The sequence below is a fragment of the Netta rufina genome (assembly GCF_964035555.1).
Source record: "Netta rufina genome assembly, chromosome: 7".
NCBI lineage: Eukaryota > Metazoa > Chordata > Aves > Anseriformes > Anatidae > Netta > Netta rufina.
In genome coordinates, this window is record NC_140130.1 from 13,584,703 (window position 1) to 13,608,475 (window position 23,773).

The 23,773-nt window shown below is 37.0% G+C and overlaps 1 protein-coding gene across 2 annotated transcripts in view; it reads left to right on the forward strand.

Annotated features, from left to right (window-relative positions):
- DLG5 (discs large MAGUK scaffold protein 5) overlaps positions 1-23,773 on the forward strand; it is a 108,003-nt gene that overhangs the window by 40,164 nt on the left and 44,066 nt on the right. For both annotated transcript variants that reach the window (XM_084289857.1, XM_084289858.1), the window contains exons 2-5: positions 1,090-1,158; positions 15,411-15,576; positions 19,940-20,083; positions 21,455-21,638. In XM_084289857.1, coding sequence (XP_084145983.1) covers positions 1,090-1,158; positions 15,411-15,576; positions 19,940-20,083; positions 21,455-21,638 — 563 coding nt within the window. The remainder of the gene's footprint in view (positions 1-1,089; positions 1,159-15,410; positions 15,577-19,939; positions 20,084-21,454; positions 21,639-23,773) is intronic.

Genomic DNA, 23,773 nt, shown 5'->3' on the forward strand with positions numbered 1-23,773 from the left:
AACCAAATTTTACTGGCTGGGAATCTGGCCCTAAGTGTGTTTTTTCAGTTGATTTTGCTGTTATTGCTTGTGTTGTTGGTCAGCTTCTCTTCATCACTTCTTGTCTTTCCTTTATCTGATACTGTGATGATAGGTGTTAGTTTTTTCCTGAAGTAGCACAGGAGATGAGCTAAAGCTGTACTTTATTTAATTCATTTGAAAGGTAGATCCATGCGTTTCATGTGATGCTTCTCACCTTTCATGTCTTAATTTCAAAAAGATTGGAGGAAACAAATGATGAAACATAGAAAGGAGGACTATAGGAAAGACAGCTCCTGAATATATTGATTTCATTCTTGAGCTCATGTCCTAGTTGTGGCTGGAAATGGACCAGATTTCAAATCACTTAGCCACAAAATGATTCCCTTTCCTTTACTATGGGGTGCTCGTTTTGTTTGTGAGGGATGGTGGAGCTGTTTAGTTGTTAAGGTTTTGAACTAGAGCCTGTTTTTTCAGTTCTTCTGGGAAGTCAAACTTAGCATACTTTTAAATCAACTAAAATGAAAGACAACTCTGTTGATCAATTTATGTGTGGGGAAAAAAAAAAAAGCTTTCATTATCATTAGTGACAAGTTGGCTCCAGTTGCTTTTGGGATCAGATACTTGAAGTTGCACGTGTATGCAAGCAAAACTTATTTACTAATTAAATTATATTTCAAAGTGAAGAAAGGAATACAAATCAGTAAGATGATCAAGTTGAAATTGGCTCATTAAAAGACAAGTAATCAAAGTAGATTCTGATGATCATCAGACACTGCTCAATCTTAATGTTTCAGAGAAGAAACTTTGTATTTTCACTGTCAGAAATACTCATTGTTTTAGTTCTTTTTTTTTTCTTCCGATTTCAGTTTTACTATTTCACCTGGAATAATTTCCTACTTGGTGTGTACTGTGATGTTTATTTACAAGTTATCCATTTCCTATTAGAGAGCACAAATGTTATTAATGCATAAAAATCTAATTCAGTGCCAAGAAAACAAATGGTTAGCTTGATTTGGGGAGAAGAAAAGAGAAGTAGTGGTAACACTGTTTGTCTTTTTCTCATTCTAGGATCTACTTACAGTGTGCTGTCCATAATGCCTTCTGATTCTGAAAGCAGCAGTTCTCTGAGTAGCATCGGTGAGTAAAGGATTAATTTAAGAACTTGATAAGCAAATCTTTTGGGAGCTGGGATAACATGGTTTTAACCAAGTTGTCTTTGTGAAGGGTGGAGGGCTTCAACTCATAGGATCAAAGAAGTTGAACTATATGATAGAGCTATGCATCTTGATGAGGAAAAAATATATCCATATTGTGTAGTGCAACTGAAGCATTTTTGTATCTGTATGCAGTTGTTGCCAATAAAATCTATGATATTTGGATACATCAAATTACATTACTATGCTCCAAGTTACTGAGTAAAATGATGTAGAAATGGCAATGTTTTTACAAGTCTAGTGTGTGTATATATATACATACAATTACAGGCATTTATATATGTGGATGCATATGATTATATAAATGATAAAAAGCATCACAGAAATTAAAAGGCTACGATCTTGGCTAATAGTATTTGAACATTCTTGTAAGTGGCTGCAAGCTACCTTTTTTCTTTTATTTTCTTTTATTTCCTTTTTTTTTTTTTTTTTTTTTTTTGACCTGAGTGTAATGAGTTGCTTCATCTTTTGCATTTTTAAAGCTATTGGGAAAGAAAAAAGAAGACTGGAGGAAAAAGGAATGTGGACAAAAGCCCTCTAACAACAAGATCATCTCAGAGTAGACATATGGGCTGTTAATCTTCCTATTTACTTATAATTTTATAGTGAAATCCATGTAAAAGTCATTGGTCTTGGATAGGGAATGTATGGTTTTGCATATTTCAAGTTCCACCGTAGTGTCAGGCATCCATGGAGTTCTCTGACAGCACCAGGCAAGTCAGTTGTCTGTTTAAGGATGCGTGTAGACATCTGTTGCAGTCATTGGAGTGAACTTTTAACTCCAACATGAAGGAACAAGATTTTAGGGTTGATTGAACTATTTTCTGAATGTATGGGAAGCAGTGACATGTTGTTCTGATTTTTATCAAGGTCACACTTCTGTGCTACCTGAAAGAAGGGTATGATTTGAGTTATTTAAAAAAAAAATAAATGGGGGGGGGGCTGGAGAAGGGGGTGGTCTGTAAGTAGGAAGAGAAGAAAGTTTCTAAACTTTAGATTGTTTTTTCTTTTTGCAGAAAGAGCCTTCCAAAGGAAGTTCTTCAAAGGTGAAATACTATTAAGTCCGTGAAATAATTAGATGAAATAATGCTTGAAATATGAGAGGATGCAGGTGGTCCTTTCTAGTCCCATGTTCCCAACTTCAATAAAGGAAGGGAACGCCTAAGCTTGTTATTTTTTTTTCGAGTTTTATAACTTCATGAATGCACATAGTTGATCCTTTGTACCTGATATTTTATAAATTTGGAAGTAAAGCTAGATAGATTAACAGCTAGTATTTGCTGTCATGGAGAGAACTTTTGCTTTAACTGCTACCATTTGCATGTTACATGTATATAGCCGCTGTTTTCCATTTTACTGATTTTCTGTACCTTATGCAAGTGCAGGACTATTGTTTTCCTGTTTCTGCACATGTATTTAGAATTTGGCATTTTACTTCTGAAACTTCCTTTATTCCCATATATGAATCAGAACTGAATTATTTTGAAACTGTTTTGTTCATTTCATATTTGAAAATATTGAAGTGCATACTAAATAACTGGCCTGTATATTGTACCTTCAGAGCTATCCTTGGAAGTGTTATCCTTGGAAGTGCACACACCTTTGGTGTGTGCAGTGGTACAAGTTATTTAGAACAAGAAAAAAGTGACCGTTCTTAAACAAAACTTGTCATTTCCATGCTTTTGTTGTTATCATATGATTAAATTAAATTGGGTATTTAATATTTAATACACTAACAGCCAGGGGATTTCCTTGTTTGAAGCTGGCATGTTTGTTTTATAGCCTGGTTATAGACTTGTTAGTCTTGAATATCATTCTTCTTTCCCAATCATTTTCTCTCCCTCATATCTTGTTCTACAAGAGATAATATTTTTAATGTGGTCTAATATCAATAGCAAATTTTCTCTGCTTAGTAGCCAACATGTCCTAATAGATGTTTGCAAGTCACTTCAAAGCTGTAGTCAGGTTATTTGGATACTGACTGATCCGTTGAGTGACAAGCCATCATAACTGAAAATGTTTGTGTGCCAGCTCCCTGAAGGCTCGTTAGGACTTCTTGGATGGAATCCCAACAGATAGTGAGTTGTTTCAGTGTTTCAGGAATGTTACATGCATCTGCCTTCCACCACTGCTCTCCACCATGTTGGGCAGTGGAAGTAAGTTCTTTGCCCATGAAATGAATGCATTGGTATAAAAAGGTAAATAGCTCATAGTTTGGAGACAATACAAGGTTTGAAGTGTATCGTTGGACCATGGATAGGTATGTGCACACATGTAAATAAAAGAATATTTACATTTCTCTACTCACATATGTGTTCCTTGTATGGCAGAGAGGGGATCTGTTTTTTTTTTTTTTTTTTTTTTTTTTTTCTGGATTCAAAACACATTATCGTTTAGCATTTAACTAATTTTTGTTTCTGATGTGCCTAGTTACTTTTTGTCAAGCAAGTTGGAAATTTGACCTTTCAGAGAAAATTAGAACTGTATTATAGATGCTAATTTAGTCCAGGTAAAGAAGCAGAGAGTCTATCTTAGCATCTTCAACTAGGAGAGATGATCCAAACTTTTGTAGTCTTTGGGCTCTTGTTCATAAAACTAAATAGTGAAGAATTATGTCCTTATGCTTCATCTTTTATTTCCAGTCTTAATAATCCTAGCTATTGTTGTAGGCAGTTTCTGCTGCTAGCATTGTCAGTTAAATGATGTTTTTCTGAAATAGTTCCAAGTAAGACAGGATGTTGTGAAATTTAGGTGATTCTATCAGTTTTACAGCTATGCTGGTTTTGAGTTAATTTATGGAGCTGATGTATATAGTAAGAAGCATATTTCAGGAAAAAAAAAAAAAAAAGACCTTGATCTAAGGACTAAAATAGTTCTAGGGCAGTTCTTAAAAGACAATTTGACGAAGGTGTGTGTTCAACCTCAGTCAAAGCAAACATGGTGTTAGAATTTGGAAAGGAAGAAGAGGAAAGATGGTTTTATCACTGTAAACCTGTGGTGTGCCTAAGTCTGGGGTTATTTGCACTTCTGAATCTTTGATTCTAAGAGAACAGGATAGCAAGCACAGAGCAGCAGCACAGCTGCACGGTTGTGGAGCAGCTGTGGGGAAGCTATGTGGGGAACAGCTGGATACTCTGGGTTTCTTTGGTCTGCAACGGACAATTGTAGACATGCTTGTTAAGTCATCAATGGCTTGAGGAAGGTGAATGGATAATACAAAACTGGATGGGCATCAGCTTAAGCTATCATGACAAATTCTTGTAACTTGTATTTGAATCAGAGAGCTTCATTCTAGAGGATACTCCAGGTGTTTGTATTTGATGTGGCCTTGACAAACAACTGGACAAGTTCATGAAGGCAAAACCTCTTTCTCAGGTGATTGTCCTGAGCTGACAATTACTAGAGAGAGTAAGAATTCTGGGCAACCTCTTTTTTTTTTTTTTAATTATTCTTCAAGATGTTTCAGAAGCTGGTAGTTTGCTCTGTAAAATTGCGGTATCTATTTTCTCATTAGCATCAGTGCTGGAAGTGGTATAAATGCTCTCCACACAGTCTGTGACAAGTTTCTACCTTCTTTGTGCATATTTTATGGCATGAATAGCTTGGAATCCTGATCTCCTGAAAGTGGGAATAGTAACACTGAATGGTGGTCATGTGGTATAAATGAACTGATGCTAATGATTGTTAATTCTGATACGTGTATGCAGAAACAGAATTGATCAGCAGATTGTACTTGTTGTGGGACAGGCAAACCTGATAGTAGTGAAATAGACAAGGAAAATTACTTTTTGTAGATCAATCTATTAGGTCTTTGGCACCACAACAGACTGCAAAGCTTTCTCCTTCGTTTCATGAATGCAGGAGGAAATCCTTGCTGACTGACTTTTTTTTTCTAATGGTACTTGAAAAAAATGTAATAAATGGATAAGCACACGGTTTACCTAGCTTTGCTTTACATTGGCTTAATTCTTTCCATGTCAGATGCTTCATCGCTGAAGTATCACTCTTACTTCTTTGTGTAGTGTATTATATAAGTGTTTTCATAGGTACAATATTTATATGTTTTAATCCCTGAAAATGGTGAAAGGGAAGACCTAAGAAGTACACTAATAAAGCCACTGAGATACGATAGTTTTGTTTTTCCTTGTGTAATAGTGTTCATCTTTTAAAAATTCCATTCTTAGTGAGTTAACTGTTTATTTGTTAAGTTTAGTCAGAAAAAAGGCTGGTTACATCTCACAGTTTTGATATTACAGGGTACAGATTAATATGGGGGAGGCATTCATTGTGCAGTGCAGTGTATCAGTGCATGTCCCTCAAGGTTGTTTTCTCTTGCTTCAGTTTGTGTCTTGAACTCTTTCTCTGTCCTGCTGCATGCTCAGTGGCTGTGTCTGCAGGCTCTCAGCAGCTGGGCAGGCGCTTGGACCCTTCAGGGCAGGACAGGCTGGTGACGTTCATCAGAGAAGCAGCAGTTCCCACAGGAAGACAAGAAAATGACCTTGCCTGTCTCTTCGTATCCCAATGCAGAACTAATTGTGAAAGAGGAAAAATGTCTCATTTTGGGGCAAAGGTCTTTTGAGGGAGAAAATTAAGCTTTCTGACAGTTCGTTCCAAGATAAGAACAATATAGAACGAGAGGCATGAATTGTTAAGATAGAGCTGTATATGCACAAGGTGATTCTTCAAAGCATGTGGGAAGTCCATGCATCTTTGCTGTATGTTTTTCTAGGTTAGAGTCAGGATTTTTAAATTTATAAAGTCATTGTCTTCATTAACGAGCTTTTCTATTACCATAGTAGCCTTAATTATTGTTGTAAACATGGAATGTTGGTACAATAGGAAAGTAAGGGATTTTTGGTAGGTATCGAAGAAATTTTACTAAAAGGGTTTTGATGCGCCTAAGAATAGTTTCCTCACTACCTTCTTAGCTTTTTAAATAACCTGTGAACTTTTTTTTCCCTTTGTTTTTATGATAAGCAGGATGGCAATAAGTAGTCCCTTCACACTATTACTTCCTTACAATAAACTAAGGTACAGCATGACCTGTTTAATACTGCTATTGCTGGGGTTTTTGTTTGTTTGGAGTGGGGGGAAATAGGATTTTCTTGACAGTTACACCACGAAGTAGCAATGCGTTTCATGATTAGGTGTTAGGTAGGATTCTTGAAACAGAGCAAGGTTTTCTTTCAGTGACCACAGTAACTGTTTCAGTGTTTCATGCACTTTTCACTGTCCCAAAACAGGAAAGCGCACAAATGGATGGGATTTGAAGCCAGATTGTGAAATTCCTCTCCCTCTCGTGTTGCTGCAGGTGTATATTCACAGGGAATTTTTTCATCTTTAGCCTTCAGTAGCTGTTCTAGTCCTGATTTGAGAAGAGAGCAAGGAGTGATGTAGCATGTATAATTACTGATATGACTCACAGAAGAGTGTAGGGCTACTCTGTAGCAAGCACTGTGCTGTTATCCCAGCTTTTTTCCCTTCCCCTGCTTAGAGGGGCTTGCAGGGCATGATGGATACAGCAGGAATGAAATCCCAGCCACGCATGGTAGAAGAAGTGGTTGAGTAGAAGCCAAGGTATCAGACCTGCAGAAAGAATTGGCTCTTCATAGACATAACTGCCTTTTTGTCTGTTTAGTCTGTACATAAATACAGTACAGAGTGACAGGCTGTTGTACTCTACAATTTTTTCTTGTATTTCTTCCTTATCATTCAAAATTTGTTTAGATAACAGCATTTTCTTTGTTCCCTTAGATTTCCTTCCTTTTCTTTCCACTGTATTAATAATGTTCATGCTGTGCATGGGAACTAGCATTGGTAGCACTGAGGGGGGTAAGGGGGGGCGTGTCGCTATTAATTCCCAAGAGAGTTATGATATAAACTGCTGTAATCTCTGCATTCCACCATTGTGCTTTGGCCCCACCTTTTCCCCTGCAAAGGAATAAATCCTCATTAAATTGTCATGCTCTCTTTGTATTTCCTTTCTCTTTGCTCTCTGTTAGTCACAAAGATTTTTGTGTGTAAATAGAAGCATCCTTCATCTGCCCACTCCCCGTGCTCAGCAGACTCTCTGAATGGAGCTACAATCCTGCATCTCTGACATCAGAATAATTATTTATGGAGATGGAGTGCCTGGCGTGCCAGGAACGGAACAACAGTGTTACTTTAGGAATTGGATAGAGCCCAGTAACAGAGCTGTTGTATGTGACAGTCACTGGCCCATCTCCCACTTGACCAGTAATGGTAACGGAGAGGGAAAGAGCACAGAATAAAGAAACCTTTTGTTTGGTTGTTTTTTGTTTTATAATGTGCCAGTTTGTATAGTGCACTCAGACATTTGACTTGTATAATTTTGAAGATAAATGTTCAGCAAGCATTGAACTGAACTTGTATGACACAGTCTTGGACAACCGGTGCCAGGCAGCCCTGCTTGAGCAGGGAGGTTGGACCAGATGTCCTCCTCCAGAGCTCCTTTCCAACCTCAGCTGTTCCGTGAACTATTCTAAGTTCGTGTGTCAGAGGTGATTTGTAGGGTATGCTGAACTCAGCTCTAGTGCCAGTGTGCCAGACTGGCGCAAGGGACCATTCCTGTTGATGTTCAGGAGTAGATGACGTAGGCAAAATGGTGGAAGTATTCAGGAGATCTGCATTTTGGATTTCTGTTTGTTTTTTCCAAAGTGTAGTATAGTTTTAAGTTCCTAATGTCAGGTTAATCTCAGTCTCAGTTTCTCGCTGTACAGCATGTATTCTGTACAGTATCAGCTACCACACTGTATAGCATTGTCTGAAACGTCCATAAATGTAACATTACAGAGAAAGAGATGCTAATTACTGAGTCACTTAATTCCAGCTACTTAGGAGGAACCAAGTGATAGTTCCTCTGAGTATTAAGTTACTGGGAATTTATGTGAATACCATATGTACAATGTATCTTGAGTTCTTTACCTTACCTTGATATACTCAAACTGAATAAACAGTCCAGACTAGAAGTGTTGTATTTTTGAAGTATGCTTTTAAAATATGTGAAGTTATTTTTACTCTTGCTGTATTCCAGCAGAATTTTTTGGACCTGTAAGGAAGGTTGGAAGGCTTGTTCTGACTCATTTCCTGTAGATGATGTAACATCAGCCCAAGGCCACCCTGCTTATACTTCAGCATGAAATTGTCAAATTTGTTTGCTACAGGAAGTAGTAACACAATGTCTTAATAAATTTCTGTGACTATATGGATTATCTACTTGACTTCCCATCTTTTTTTTTCTAGTTTTTTATTTTACTGGCTCCTTTGTCCCTTTTTGTAGTAGGCAAGTAAGCCATTGCTCTGACTCACGTTCTTTGAAAAAAAAAAAAAAAAGTCTCTATGAATTTATTTAGTCTATGCTACAAGAGTTTTGAAACCCAGTGTCCAATAATACGCTGTTGACCTAAGCAATGTTTTGCCGTGACAGGATTATAGTTTCTGGAATCAAGCCATTATTTAAATATCCCAGTAACGTAATATAACTTCGAAGTTTTCTTTTAATGCTTTCAAAAAAAAGTGATTCTTCGTCCCCGCCTTGCTGCACAGTGTTCTTTTTTAATCTTTATTTTTTCAGAAACATGTAAAGAAAAACGAGCGGTTACATTCGGGGGTCAGGCAATAGCTCTGAGGACATTCTGCTGCGTTATGCTTTTTTATGATGCATTTTGAATAGAATGGCATTACATTCTTTTTCAGTTTTCATAACTATACCAAGATATTAACGAGTGAATTTCCAGAATGGAATAAGCTCTCCATCTGCATTTCTATAATTTCCTTATTTCCATATCTAAATCTGAGTTGTTGTGATTGCAGCTGTCAATCTTGTATTCCCTGTACTCTTCATCATGTATTCAAGCCTCTGTCTTGCAGCTGAAACCATGCTATTATTCCAGCTGTTCAGTTCATTGCAACTGGTATCACTCTTTTAGTCCTAAGTGTTTTTTTCTTGCCCTTCCCTGTTAGTATCACTCTGCTGCCTTTTAGTAGGTGAATTTCCATTCCCGTCTGTAACAAACGCCATCATCGGCACTATCGTTTTATGACTTTCTCTTGTAGTTATCAGGTTCCATATGTCTGTCCCCACTGATCTCTTCCAAATTTGACTTGAACCAACAGTGTTTCCTTGCTTAACACTTTGTTAGCTTATCAGCCTGACAGGCTATTTACAGGTAGTTTTTCACTAATTGCAATTCAAGTGCTTAATCTGAGGCCCTTAATTCTTACTCCAAAGCAAACATTACACCCCTCCCATCTGATAATAATTCCTTCCCAACAAAGCGTAGCCTTTCTTTCACCGCTTCACCTTGGCCATTTTGACAGCTGTCTCTTTATATTGATGTTGTTTCTATTTATTGCCTCACACTTTGTACAGCTGTGCATAACAAAGTAATTGTTTTCAGTATTCATAGAAAGTGTTCAATTACAGGTGTGGTTTATGATACTCCTTCAAAGATAAACTCTATTTCATTGCTGGAAAATGTCTTTTCCCTTCCCTTTGCTTCCCCTCCTTGGCAGTCGGCCTGTAGATCTCTTTTTTGTTGATGTTTTCAGGTTTTGTGCTAATGCAAACACAAACTTTACAATTGATAAAGACACCTGGACTGTTGTCACTTGTTCCTTTGTCAGCATGTGCTAATACGACACCTGCTGAAGAGTTACAAATGATGCAGAAAACTTAAGAATGCTTCCAGTACACCACATCAGGATCCTTTTGGGCATCCCAGACTTCAACCTGCTACCTCCATCCCAGTCGTTCTCTCTATTCAGAAGTCATTTTTTCTTGTGTGTAAAGTTTGACCTCAACAGTTGAGGCAAACCGCTTTTTATAGATTTAAATCCTATGTAATTTGCTTTTCCTTTGATCTGAGTAGTACATGTTGAGTTTACTGGAAGCATGGTTTATGAAATAACCACTCTCTTACACAAACTTAGAGTAACTTCACTCTCCTTTGATTTTCCTCTGTTCGGTTCATAAATCATACAGGTTATCCTTAATCTCTTTGCCTGAGTTTCAATGTGTTTACGAATAAGCACCTTCTCTTAACTACTAAGTTCTTTGAACAGCTTCATTGTATTCTTGCTGACTTATGGCATCCATTTCCTTGTAGCTATGGGTTAAAATGTAGTCATGCAGTGTTCTTTCAACTTCTGTCACTTCAGAAGTACTCAAGAATTGTTAAGTGGACGTGATGCTCTTTTTTAAAACTAGTAACAACAAAAAAAAATGTTAACTTTGCTGATATATAGTCTTGGGAAAGGAAGGATTTATTTTTATTATTTTACATTGCCTGTAATAAATCAGTTTGAATTACTTCTTGGTCTCTTAAGGATTCTGCTTGAAAACCTGTAATTAGTATCTGACCACTTCATGCCGTTTCACTTGCTGCAGTATCTTCTTAATGCTTGGCAGCTGACTGATGGAATTCCTGAAGATTCCATCTGTAATGATTTGAATGGGAATACAGCATGTGTGAATACCCATCTCCTGCACTCCAGACAGCACGTCTGGAACACGGTGTCTTTACTACTCCCTGAGGCCCTTTATCAGTCTGTGCATTCAGGAAATCCTTTTGGTGTCAGCAATTTTCTTTTAGGACTGTAAAACAGTATGGTGGAACGATGCTCAGAACTCCCCTCAGGAAAAACCTCGAAGGGGTGAGTATTGGCAGGTCTCAACCTTTTGGTCGGGGTGCAGTAGTTGACCCTAGCAGTTGCCCTGCTCAGGTTTGCATGGGGTTCTTGAGCCCAAGTTATGCTTTTGCTGTGTGGTTGTAAGCCTTCCAAAGGGTTTGATCTTTCCCACAAGGGAGCTCTTAGCTGCTCTACTCCAGAAGCTTCAGCTGTATTTTCATGGTCATGGTACAGGTTTACAGATTTTATTCTCTGTTGTATTTTACTGAAGAAAAGTTCTGCAGGGAATTTTTGAACTGACATACCTGGTATTTTTTCTCCTTTCTTGTAATTACTGGGTATTAGATTGGGATTATCATTCATGTTGATCTTTCCAGAACCACTGCTCAGTGGTTCACTGCTTCAGATTCTTAAGTCTTAAGTTTATCTAAGCTGAAGTTTGTTTCATATTTTGGACAGTTGATTTAGCTTGTTATATTCTGTATTAAAGCAAATACTGAAGTGTTTTATGTTCTTGTTCTTGCACGTTACATGATCTTTGCTGCTTTCATAACCTGTTAAGTTTTCTGTCTGTCATATGAAACTCTTTCCACTGTTCAGTATTGTGCTTTTCAGTTTCCCTTCCTCCATGCATTGCTGCTTGTTTTCATTAAAGTTTTATTTCACTTGCAAGGCAGTTCTGATCCGTTATTTCAAGACCACTTCAAAAGATACACATGAGGAAATATATCTAAATGATAGCTTTTGTTATGTAATCCCATTCTAGTCCTCGTAAATTACTGAGAGCAAGTCAATATTTTAGCTGGTATTTTCCTACACCTGGCGTAGGTCTTCCTGAGCTTAGGGAGAAACCCTATTGGTCATACTTTGCAACACATCTTTTGTCTTGTTTTGCAAAATTCTTTTAGTTTTATTAACATGTTCTTTCATGATTTACAAGGCCATAGAGAAATGATATTCTGACTATCCATGTTGTTTTTTCTTGGAATGAAAGCAGTGAGAAAGGCTCAGGTGTGTAATGACTAATCTGATTGCTTGCAAGCAAGAATTGGCACAAATTTGTAAGATGACACGAAAAAATCCAAGTAAAATTTGAAGCATTATGTTAGCTTATGATAGATTGCCTTTTGAATTGGTTAACACTCATACAAGTGTATTCTCAGAGTAAATTAATGAGTTTATTATAACTTAAAATATATTCACAGTATTTCTTAAAAACAAAACAAACAAACAAAAAAAACAATAGTTGTTCATGCATTGGTACTCATTTTCCTACCTCAACATGCTCTTGTTTCAGTGTTACGCATCTTGGTCAGTTAAAAAAAAGCACAACAGTCACATTTCTCTTCATGTTGTGTGTTTCAAAGAGTGCACTGCCCCACACCAAAATAATGGGGGTGACATGAAAATGAAGTTAACAGTGCTGTGATTTCTGTATGGTTGTATTATCTCTTCAATCATTGATGATTAGGAAAATCATCAATAATTTTATTTAGTATGTACGATGTTAATGGATCTTTGTGATTTCTGTGAAGTCAGGTGTTTGAACTACAGTTAGGGAAGATACCATTGCTTCAGATGGAAATTTATTTATGTATTTATTTATTTATTTTTTAATGCAGCATATGTTGGGAAATCTGCTTTAGATTAAGTTCATGTGTACTCAGGACTTATTGCATATACTGCATTGGAGTCAAAACTTATTTCGTCCGTAACGCACACCCAGCATAGGGCTGTTTCAGGTGTTAGTGGAGCACAGCTTACCTGGAGGCTGGCCAGCAAAGTGGCTTGCATACTATTGTGTTTTCAGTGCCAAAGTGGACCTAACATCAGAAATGAGTTTTGAGGCTTACTGAAGCAGATGAATGAGTTGTACTTGGCAAGACACACAGTAAATCCTTTTTAACAAATGCAGGTTATCTGAGAAAGCAGGTAAGTTACTGTAAGGTGGCATCATTTGGATAATGGAAGTTTAGCCTGTAGGCTTGTACATTTTAAGACCAGTTTGTCTAGTTAAAGAGCAGAAAGGAAGTACTGTTGCGTAAAATATGCAGTCAGATGGAAAAAGAATACAAAGCTGGAAGCACAGGTCGCTTTCCTTACACTGCATCAGGATGTCAGATGCAATAAAGGGCTTTTAGCATCTAGCTATAAAAGCTCTTTTGAAGGAAATGAAGAGTATTGAGTTTTTCTGATGAAAGAGAAGCTTACTGAAGCTTTTTGGAGTGTCCGCAAATTTGATTTAACATTGTTAGATGTTTTGTACAACTATTGAAAATGTAAGGTTGTGATTAAATTGAGCAATGATATTCTTTTTGGACTTCTTCTAAGTTTAAGAAGGAGAATATATGAATTGCATTGATCTGAATTTTTATAGCACTTACGTGTAAATCTTGGCTGGTATTAAGCATTGACAATATCATCATTGAGTTTGACATGCAGATATTTGTTGATGTGCATGTAAAAAGGGATGAGTCAATGAAAAAACAATTTCTGGTACTAAGATTAATGGTTTCACATTAGTCAAGAAAGCTTCTTTCCTAAGGCTAGCTAGCTTGTCTTTATGTAAAGCAGCCTTGCCTTGCTTGGCATAGCTTTGGGACTGAATTTGCCCAAGACCATGCAGCCTGTCAGTACTTGAATTAGAGTGTGTTTGTCTACCTTTTCACTTCTTTATGAAATGATCCTGCTCATGTCCAAACGGTTCCAAGTTAATATGCATTTTGACTTTTGCATTTGTTTTTTTCCCTATTTACTCCTTACATCATGAACCTAGGATAGTGCATGTTTATTATTTTTAGTTTCTCTATAATCTTTCCTTAAAAACTTGTAGAATGATTTCTGTTTTAGAAAATCAAAATAGTAAAAAGAAAGGAGAACTGTGTTTCAAGTGTGAGATCCTTGGCCCTCACAGAAGAAGGGTCTCCTGGGTGGAGGAGGGGACTATAGAATAGTGAGAGAAAAACTCAAATGCAGCTTCCATTTAGAATTCTTTAGAGCAATGTAAATCTCTGTCTTTGTGTCTTTCTACAGAAGACAGGTTGTTCCTGCAGTTCTTTATTTCTTCATTTGCTATTAAAGTGTTTGCATGCACTGTTTTGCAATAGCTAAAATTAAAAATGAGTGTATGCTCCCAAATTGCCTTCACAGAATTATAGGAGCTGCTGAAGGGAGTAAGAACAAGGATCCTTATGCTGTATGTATGGTAGTCATAACCCTAAAGTTACTTTGGTGTGGAAACTTAAGCACAGGTAGATCTACTTAAAATTGGAGCGAGTTCTTGCATTCTGTAATACCTTCTTGAATTGCGTTTAGAGGAAGAAAATGAATAATAATAATAATAAAAAAGTAAATCCTTGTAACTCATTAGCACTTGATCAGATGAAGTAACTGAAAATCTTTATCTTTCAAAAGACAGATCAGTGATCATCATTTTACAAATGGATCTTTTGTTGTTTCATTAAAAAAAAAAAAAAAGGCACTATCAGGGCACATCTTAGAAAGCTAATGCCAAGTAGTTCTAGAACTTCTTTTGGGTAGAATACAGTAAATTCTGGTATACATCAGGACTTTAATTTTCACATTTGTAACTTATATCTTTGCTGTCATGTGTGTATGATTAAAATGGGTAGAAATAAAATTAGAGTTGAATTAATGTCAGCATGTTGTGAAACATAATATATCAGACTGTCATCTGTTAGGTGGAAGACCTCTTTGTGTTGATGTCTGAGGTATCTGAGAAGACAGTAGACATCATTCATTGCACATCTCTGATATTTAGAAAACAGAAGAAGATCCCACCATACTCTTTAATGTATGACTGCCCCTTAGAGGAAATTTGATGTGCTGCCCAGTTGCAATTATTGTAATGTGTTCATTTTAACTGGTGTTAATATGAAGCCCATCTCTCATAATTTGCTGGCAAGTCAAATCTGTATGAACTGGACTAATAAGTTGTGACATATGAAAACATAAGTTGTCTTTAAAAAAAAAAAAAAAAAAAAGTGGTAGCACATAGAATAGTGTGTCTGTGAGGCTAAAGGAGCAGCTGCTAATGTGCTGTAGCAGTTTCTCAGTTGTTGGGCTATGTTGGTATATTTTTTTCTATATGATTTTTTTTTATAAAGCATGGAACATGTCTCTTCTCTCTAAGTGACCTTGCATCTGTGAGTTCTTTGTCACTGTTGTAGTTTTTGAGGTCTTTGCAATTGTGACTGCTAGTTATTTGTCCTCTCTTTGGTAACTTGTAAGTATGGGGGGAGCAAGGGGCCTATTTGTGCAAAATTAACTTGTAACATGGATAGAGTTTTTCCAATAATGTAAAGTCTGACTGAATTGAGTTGTTCTTCTACCAACTTGCTGGTGAAAACTCCCATGACTTACTTTGGTTTTGAATGGGATTCTGCAACCAAAAGTATGTGATTTTTTTATTGTTGTTGTTGTTGTTAGCACTGACATCTTTGGTGAAGTTGTATTGTTCTTTTGAGGGGTTTTCTAACTGTCAGTTATTTATCTTTTGGTCAGGTACAACTGGTAAAGCGTCATCTCCACCACCTGTAACAGACACAAGACAGATGAGTGAGAAGCTGGAGACAATACTATTTCAGCTCCGTCAGGTAACTCGAGAGAGGGATGAGCTGCGCAAGCGACTTGCACTTTCATCTCCTGGATCAACTTTTGATGACTGCAGGTAAAAATAAAAATAAAACAAATGTACATTTGAATTCGGTCTTCAGGAATATTTTCAAGTGTCTTGTCTCCTGCTTGCTTGAAAAGCAGCAATAATATTACAGTGCATTTATGTTGCATGTAAGGTACCTGCTTTGTGGTGATGTATATGTAGGTGACCATATCCAGGTTTCAGAGCTGCGTGTTGGAAGCCTTCTCCTGCTTTTTACAGCAGTGTTACTGTGGGATTGAGGGGAATAGGGCTCGAGAAAAGCAAGCAAGTTGTTGAGGATTCCTAGGTTATGTTATGGAAAGAGGTGGAAGACTGTGTGTCTGAAGTGTTCGCAGTTTTGAAGTGGTGATTAATTGAGCATTTCATCCATAGGAGATGAGGTCTTGAGGTTTGAACCAGTGAACTGATGTTGAGAGAATGTTTAATCATTCATTCCTTAGCTAACCTTCTCAGGCTCCCCAAGCCGAGGTGGTTGCAAGAGATACTGTAGGGCTTGAGGACCTTTGTGTTCTGTCAGAGGGTCTCAAACGAGTTTCAGGGATGGGAGAGGAAAAGGTCAAATGTTAACATCTTCTGCTGAGCTTCGTGTTACTTTTAGCTCACACCAAGGACCTTATCTGAAGTCAGTAGAGCTTAGGCATTGAGGATTTTACAGCTTAGAATATTGTTCTCTATAATCCCAGCTACTATTAATAAAGTTCTGATGAGCTGTCCTCTAGACTGTCCCAGTTTTCTCTTTTTTGGTTGTCAAATCAATTTTCTGCCAATGTAGGGTTTGTATGTTGTGGAAAATATAAATGTTTACAGCTTAAACAAATCTCATGAAAATAAACATTGTGTTTGTGCAGTACTTGGACAGTTTGTTAGATGGAGGATGCTACTTCCCCCCTAAAAATTAATTATCTGATGGGGTCGAAATGAATGAAGTTGATTAGATGACTTACTGTTTTCCTTTAGTAAAAAAGGAAATTACTGCTCTCATCTAAATATACATCTATGGTTTGTGAAAATGTGCTGGTATTTTTCACTTTGTTCCACATTCTTTCTTCATATAAAATTAATCGTCAACCTTCCAGGATTCAAAGCCCAGATATTGCCAGCTACCACCCTGAATTGTCAAGTCTGAAAGACCACTGTTTAGGTGGTCACTCTGACAAGCCAAAAGGCTTTGGCTTTCCTGTCTACATGTGCTCTTTGAAAAATCACTGAACCAAATGCAGGTAGTGTAGAGACAAATCCTGACACATCATGGTGGCGTGCTTAGAAATGGTTTCAGCTTGCAACATGTTCATAGGCTGGGCTGGGCTGGATGTGAAGGCTGGCAGTTGCAAAGTTGAGATCTGTTTTCAAAAACTGGTGTTGACTAAGTCCAGAGCAATGGACGAGGAGCTGCAGAAGTGGATTGTGATGAGCTGAATCTGATTAGCATGTGTCACTCTGCTGGACAGGAGTAGGATTGCTCATGCTGTGCTTGAGTCACTTGACAGTGACTATACGCACGCATGTGTTGTGGTGATTAAGCAAAAATTTAACTAAATTATTTAGTGTGATCAAGGTGAGCTTCATATACTTATATTTGATGTTAGTAATTGTAGTATTTCCCTTAGAGAACCGCAATACAGAGAAAACACCTAAAAACTGCTTTTGAGAAAGGACTGGTTTATGTGCAGTCTGCAGTTGTTGTTCATGGACCTGATATTGTAAATGAAAATGTTTTAAAGTTGTTGGTCAAGTATTGCCCGTAGGAAGGTTGGAACTGCTCTTGGCATTAACTTTTACATCCTAATCAAATATATCTAAACGTCAGTCTTGATGTGGCCCTCATTTAGAATCGGGGTGATTCCCTTGGGATGCAGAGGATTTTTAGAATTGTTATGTGAATATCAGAACAACAGTTGGAACTCTGACAATAGCATTTTAATTTTTTTTGTATAATTTGTATCTTGTTTGAACTAATGCTTTCAAAGCAATAACTGATGCTTCTCCTTTATTGAAATCATAATATTTTGTATGTTCTGGTGCAATTTAGCATTATACTGTGGTGGTCTTATTTAAATGAGATTTGATCACTGTGTGGTTTTGAGTGGATTGCTTTATTTTAAGAGTTAGTTTTTTGACTTCTGACCAATGTTTAGTTCCATATCCATATTCTTGCTGATTAATAAGCCCTTGAAACAGTAGTGCAGGACATAACTGCCTTGGCAGTGCAGGTGTTCTGTTACATGTAGATGAGCTAGAGTGCGGGAGGTTACTGGTGGCATTGTTTGTTTCTCATTGTATAGGTAGGCTAACTTTTGTATTTAACATGTTATCTTTTTATCTAGGATTTCTGTTTAGAATTATGCTTCAGCAATATATGAAATACAGATGTGATTGATGTTAGATATGTTTAAGTTCTCACCATAGCTTTGAGGCTGACTTAAGTTACTTTTTAGAAAAAAAAATGCACAAATATTTTGCAGGAATGTGTGTTTATGATTACAAGCTTAATATGAGCAAGTGTTAATGGAACTCAAGCTTAAAGATTCAGCTGAACTAAACCATGCTTCAATTAATATTCTCATTGTAACGACTGGGGGACAGATGATGTCTACCTACAATGATTTCATCCTAGAGACTAATTTAAATCAATACTTGTGGTTTTAGTGATTTTGTCAAGGGTGTGAACATCTCAGGTAGTTTTACTTACACTAATTGGGGTTGTATTTTCAAAGAGAAATTAACACTGCAATAGTTATGGTAATATGTCTGTAAATCTGTATGAATGAAGTATTTCTTTTTATACCCATAAACAGTGAAGTAAAAACAAACAGAAAAAACATCCAAACAAACACTGAAAAGACATCCCTGAAGATCTGACTTTATATGTTACTTTATACAAATTTGACTTTTACTTCTTTTTACAGTATGTCAGTTGAGGAAGGGATTTTTTTTTTCCTTTGCCTTTGTTTTCCCCAGGAACACTTGTTCAGGGAGTAGGGAGAAAAAGAGGAATTAAAATGAAAGACTGTACTACTCTGCAACCTAAACACAACTAGGTTGCAAAAATGCACCTTCAGATCTTGCACACATTCCCTGAGCATCTGTGAATCAGATGTGACTGCTATTTATTTTTCTGTTACTGTCAGCATGCAGCCATGCAAAACCATTTCATTTCAATTCAGATGCCAGCTGAATTTCTGTTCCAGAATCCATGCTGCTGTTCTTATATGAAGCGAAGAGCATTGTGATTACTTCTTAGATAGAGCTTACAGTGAAGCTGTTTGGGGGAGAGAATGTTAGCAAGGAAAGGGAGAAAGGGTGATCTGTGCAGCAGTGGAGCAAATGTGATAGGAGAATAAGCAGTCAAATTAGACATCAATTAATATCTTTCTTTTCTTGTTGTTTGTTAGAGGTATGAGACCTGGGAGATGCCATAGAGACAGCTGTTAGTAGTTTCATTTTGAAAGTAGAAAATTGATTGGTGAAAAAAATTTGAGACTGCAGAGGAAGAACATAGTTCAGTGTAGAGTGTCTTGAAGAGTTTAGTGCTCCAGAAGAAGGTGGTATAATTCTGGTAATTTAGTTTTCAAAAAGATTTATAATATTCTAATATAAATAGAGGTGTTACATACAGTGGATACACATTGTAGACGTAATCTATGTTGGTCAATTGCCAGACAAAATAGGTAATTTTGGAAAGCTTCTCGTCTCCCAGTCACCATGATATACTTAAATAAATAAAACAAAATATCATTTGATGGACTTTTGCTTTCATGTTGTTCAGCTTACTGTAAATGGTCTAACTAGTCTCATCAAACTGTGCTGGCACAGATGCATGTATTTGGTGTCCTGTTGAGATTCTATGTCTCAAAACTAACCCTAACTGTGGTTTTCCTAGGGAGCTGTAGATAAGGTCCTCCAGCTGTTTCCAGGATGATGAGTTTTCCCTAGTACAGGTTTCCATGCCACCCCCACTTGACTTTGCAAGCCTCTTTTCATCCCCACTCACACTGCAGCTCTGTGCTTTTTCTTTGGAAGTCTGGGCATAATAATGCAAGGAAGCGGTGTTTGTTCTGTGGCTGAGCTGTCAAGTGACAGTTCTGGTCTATGATAATACTGCTGCTCCAAAGAAAGGAATGTGGACTCACAGTACAGTTTTCATTTGATTTAGCATTGGACAACTGGCTCGTTATTAAATGGTATATCTCAGTACAACACTGGTACAGGTTTATCTTTGTTTGTGGTTGCATCTTGATGTGAAGCTGTCACTATTTGATTTGAAGTACAATATGGCCTAAGTATAGTCTGTATATATCCGAAGCTGTGTGACAGTGTTTATTGGATTTTATTCTAAGCTGTTATTTGACTTAATATTCTTTTTCTGCGCTAGGCCTAGTCCAAAACCTAATCATGACTATGAAAGACTGAAGATTCAGTGCATGAAGGCCATGTCAGACCTTCAGTCTCTGCAGAATCAACATACCAAGACACTAAAAAGGTGTGAAGAAGCAGCAAAAGAGGCAGATTTTTATCAGTAAGTACTAGTAAAGCTATAAAAGGTGAGAGTTAACCGATCTTTGCTGTAAGGTATTAAAACATGGTAATCAAACCATTATTTGTATTATTTTTCCACTTTAATTGCAAGATTAACGTTTGAATGCATCAGATAAAAATACTTTGGGACTATTTGAAATGAGACAGTTATGGACTGTGTCTTATTTTGAAGAATTTGAGGTGGCAATCCGTAATGACTTGGTGGGACACTGACAAGGAAAGCCTAGTTACTGATTTAGAATTACACTCCAGTCAGGCTGAAGAACAGAATATTATTTGAGAGAATGGAATTCATGATTTCTTAGATGATGTGATGGCTTTTTTTATGACTTACATAAGTTTTATCACAGGCCAAGACCAGTTGTAAGCATTCATGAAAATGCAGTAAAACAGGCAGCAGCTGTTGAATAATGCTAGTCTGTGTTTTAGTTTAAAAATCAGTCATTGATGCAAATAGGGAAGTTTTATTTACCTGGGAGGCAAATAAACTTGAGTTTTTGAGGATGGAGTATCTTCTCTAGTTTACTAGCTATTTTAAAATTGTAAAATGGTCCTATTCATTGCTTCTGTCTGTTTTTTATTTAATTATGGGCTTTCACACCTGCTGATCATCAGCTTAGACTTCAGTTTGTATCATTCTGTTTCAACAACAGAAGACAGTATCAAACTAGCAGTCTTTATTTAATATGCACTAGTATAATGTGTTCAAGTGAGTTTTGCTCTCATGCAGCAATGATTAGGTCTAATTTTGGGCTGTTACCTTGAATTATAATTTGAATGCTAGCCTTATCATGCTAGCATTCTATCTTAGTTATTTAGTTTCTAAGTGGGAATGAATCTCTCTCAACGATTATGGCTTACATAATGAAATGTGGAATACCTTTGGTGGCATTTTACCGACTTGAATGTAGTTGAAAGAGTACTTTCTGTTTGTTTTTTACAGTAGGAAACAAGATTTTTCTAGTTTTAATCTGTATGTTGATTAGCTGGAGAGGCCGAGGAGGAAGGGGACTTAATGAGTGAGATAATTACTGTTATCTCCAATATCATCTTTGGCTCACAAACAATTCCTGTTTGTCTATCTGGTTGCTTTTAAGTGGCATTGATGCGGTGGTATAGGTCCATCATCTCTCCTGATGCTGTGTTAAGAGTACTGTATATTTAAACATTTTTTTATACTTAGAGGTTTGTTCTTCTCTGATTTATCTTGTTCTTGGAATATTCAAATTTGAAAATTTGAGTTAGTTTGATCTGTTTTCTTGGTAGAAAACTCATACATGAAACTAGTTAGTACAAGAATCTGTCTACGCAAATTTGCCTCAAAGAGCGTATTTTCTGTATGCCATGACAGCACGTTGCACAGTCGGCTGCTGAGTGACCAGTCACAGCTGAAGGAGGATATGGATACCTTGAAGAGGAAAAACACACAGTTGGTGCGAGAACATAATCATCTCCAGCAGTCATGTGAGGAAATGAAAAGACTTCATGACGAGGATCAGAAAGAGATAACAGATCTACGCAGCCAGCAGCAGCAGGTAAGCTACAGCTTGTAATGTAAATGCTAGAAGCAGTTCTAAGCTTTTCCTTTGGTAAATACGTTAATAAAACCAATTAACTGGATTTTGCTGAATTTTGTCTCACGTAGTCTAGAACCTATTTTTTCCCTCAGTGCTGTAAAATGTGAAGCATGAGATCTTGAATGCGATTTTTTTTTCTTCTGTGACTAGATGGAGAAAGAAGAAGGGATGTAGAATATTAAATAGCATGAAGAAATTTTGATGCAGAGAAGAACTAAGTTTACGTGATGAATATTGTAGGTGACAGTAAGTAGGTGGAGGAGGAATCAAAAACCTAGTTTGAAGTTGCTAAGAGATGAAAAATGCTGTTTTCAAAGGGTATTTTATAGGACGGGGCTAGCTTTAAACTTGCATGCTGTTTCTGCTTTTTTTTTTTTTTTTTTTTTTTAATTCAAAGTGTCACAGAAATAAAGAGTGACCATTTTTCTTATTTTTGGTGACATCTTAAACGCAAGGCCAATGATTGAACTCAGGTTGCATATTTAGGATCACAGACACTTGAGTGTCTTAGAACAAAGCTACAGACTGATGAATATTTTTGAACTTGTGACGAAAAAGGCAATCTCTTCAGGACTGGAAGAAGTGGGCATTTCAGTACTGTGTATAATAGGCTGTCTCATGAGCAAAGTTGCTTGCACATTCTGGAGAAACAAAGTCAAGAGGAATAGTCAGGAGTAACTGGCGCTATCAAGTCCATTGTTCACATCCAGAAGTCTGGTCATTAAGTTAACACAGCTACAGTAACATGAAATGGTTAAATATAATATCTCATTTAACTGTGTGTAAGCTGATTCACAGGGCAAACTTGCAAATCAAACATGAGGCTTCAGAAGCAAAACCTATGCAAACAAAAATAATTATTTTCTAGAGTAGGAGGGGCAAAGGTCAAAGTAAGCTGTATTGCTGAGTGGCACTTTCAGAGGTGTTTTGGGGCTAGTGCAAAAAGGAATGAAATTAGTATTTGGTTGTGACCCCGTCCTCTAATAGTTGTGCTGTGAAGTGGTTTATTGACTTCGTTCAGAAGGTGGGTTGTGTTCTGTGTAGCAGAAATGGCTGTTTCATGTAAATGTTCTGTGTTAACCTGGATAAATGGCTTAATAGTTTTGTGCATCAGCTTCTCAGTCTGCAAAGCAGAGGTGTAAAACCTCCAAGAGAAGGTTGTTGTATTTTTAGACTGTCTTGAAATCTGAAATTGTCTTGCAGCAAAGGAGGTTCAAGCATTGTTATAAGTATTTATTGAAAGAAATTCTCACATCAGTATCATGATAAGACCTTTACAGAAAAGTACCTATGTTATCCTCGATGAGAAAGTTGTGTAACTCTGTTTCTCAGCATGTCCAAGTGAATCATGTTTGTTGTCTTGAAGGGGCGCCAAGTTCTTTATCTTGTCTGTGCCACTTCTCATCTGAGTTAGTCTAATTCTGTTTATGTTGACCTCTGAAGTGTTGTTCCATTGTAAGGCTGTAGCAAAACAGCATCTTAGTGGCTTTGGAGAGTATAAACTTCTGATTGAGTTACTCTTACCGTGGGCTTGTCATTGATTTGCTGTTTAGCAGCTGACCAGATTATGCTTCTGCAGCTCACAATGTTGCTTTTTGCCATAGCTGTCGTCTTTGGCCCATCTGGGACTACTTACTTTTCCTCATACTGGGATTTTGAATGGGAGACTTTCCTTATTCCCCTGCTTATTGTTTATGGTATTTCTTTGCTCCTTTGTGAAATCTGTTAGCAAATTGATGATAAAATTCATCAACTTTCTGGTATATTTTTCCTTCTTTAATTATTTAGCATTTTAAACAAAATAATATATATATATGCTTTAGGCAGTGAAAAGTTGCTTGTTTCTGTGTGGATTCTCAAATATTCCATTCTCAAACCTGTTTTAAATATGCTTTGGGAAGTAGTTTTCAGGAAAAACAGCACTCAAGTACATATAAATCAACACAGTATCTAACTTCACATACACCTACAGTTTCTTACACAGAATGGTAGTATATTCTTGAATAAGAAGCAACATCAGCTTCTTCAGCTTCTCTAAATTGGTTCAGTGAAGCACGCTAGCTAATCATGGGCCCAGCTCTGTGCAGGTTGTG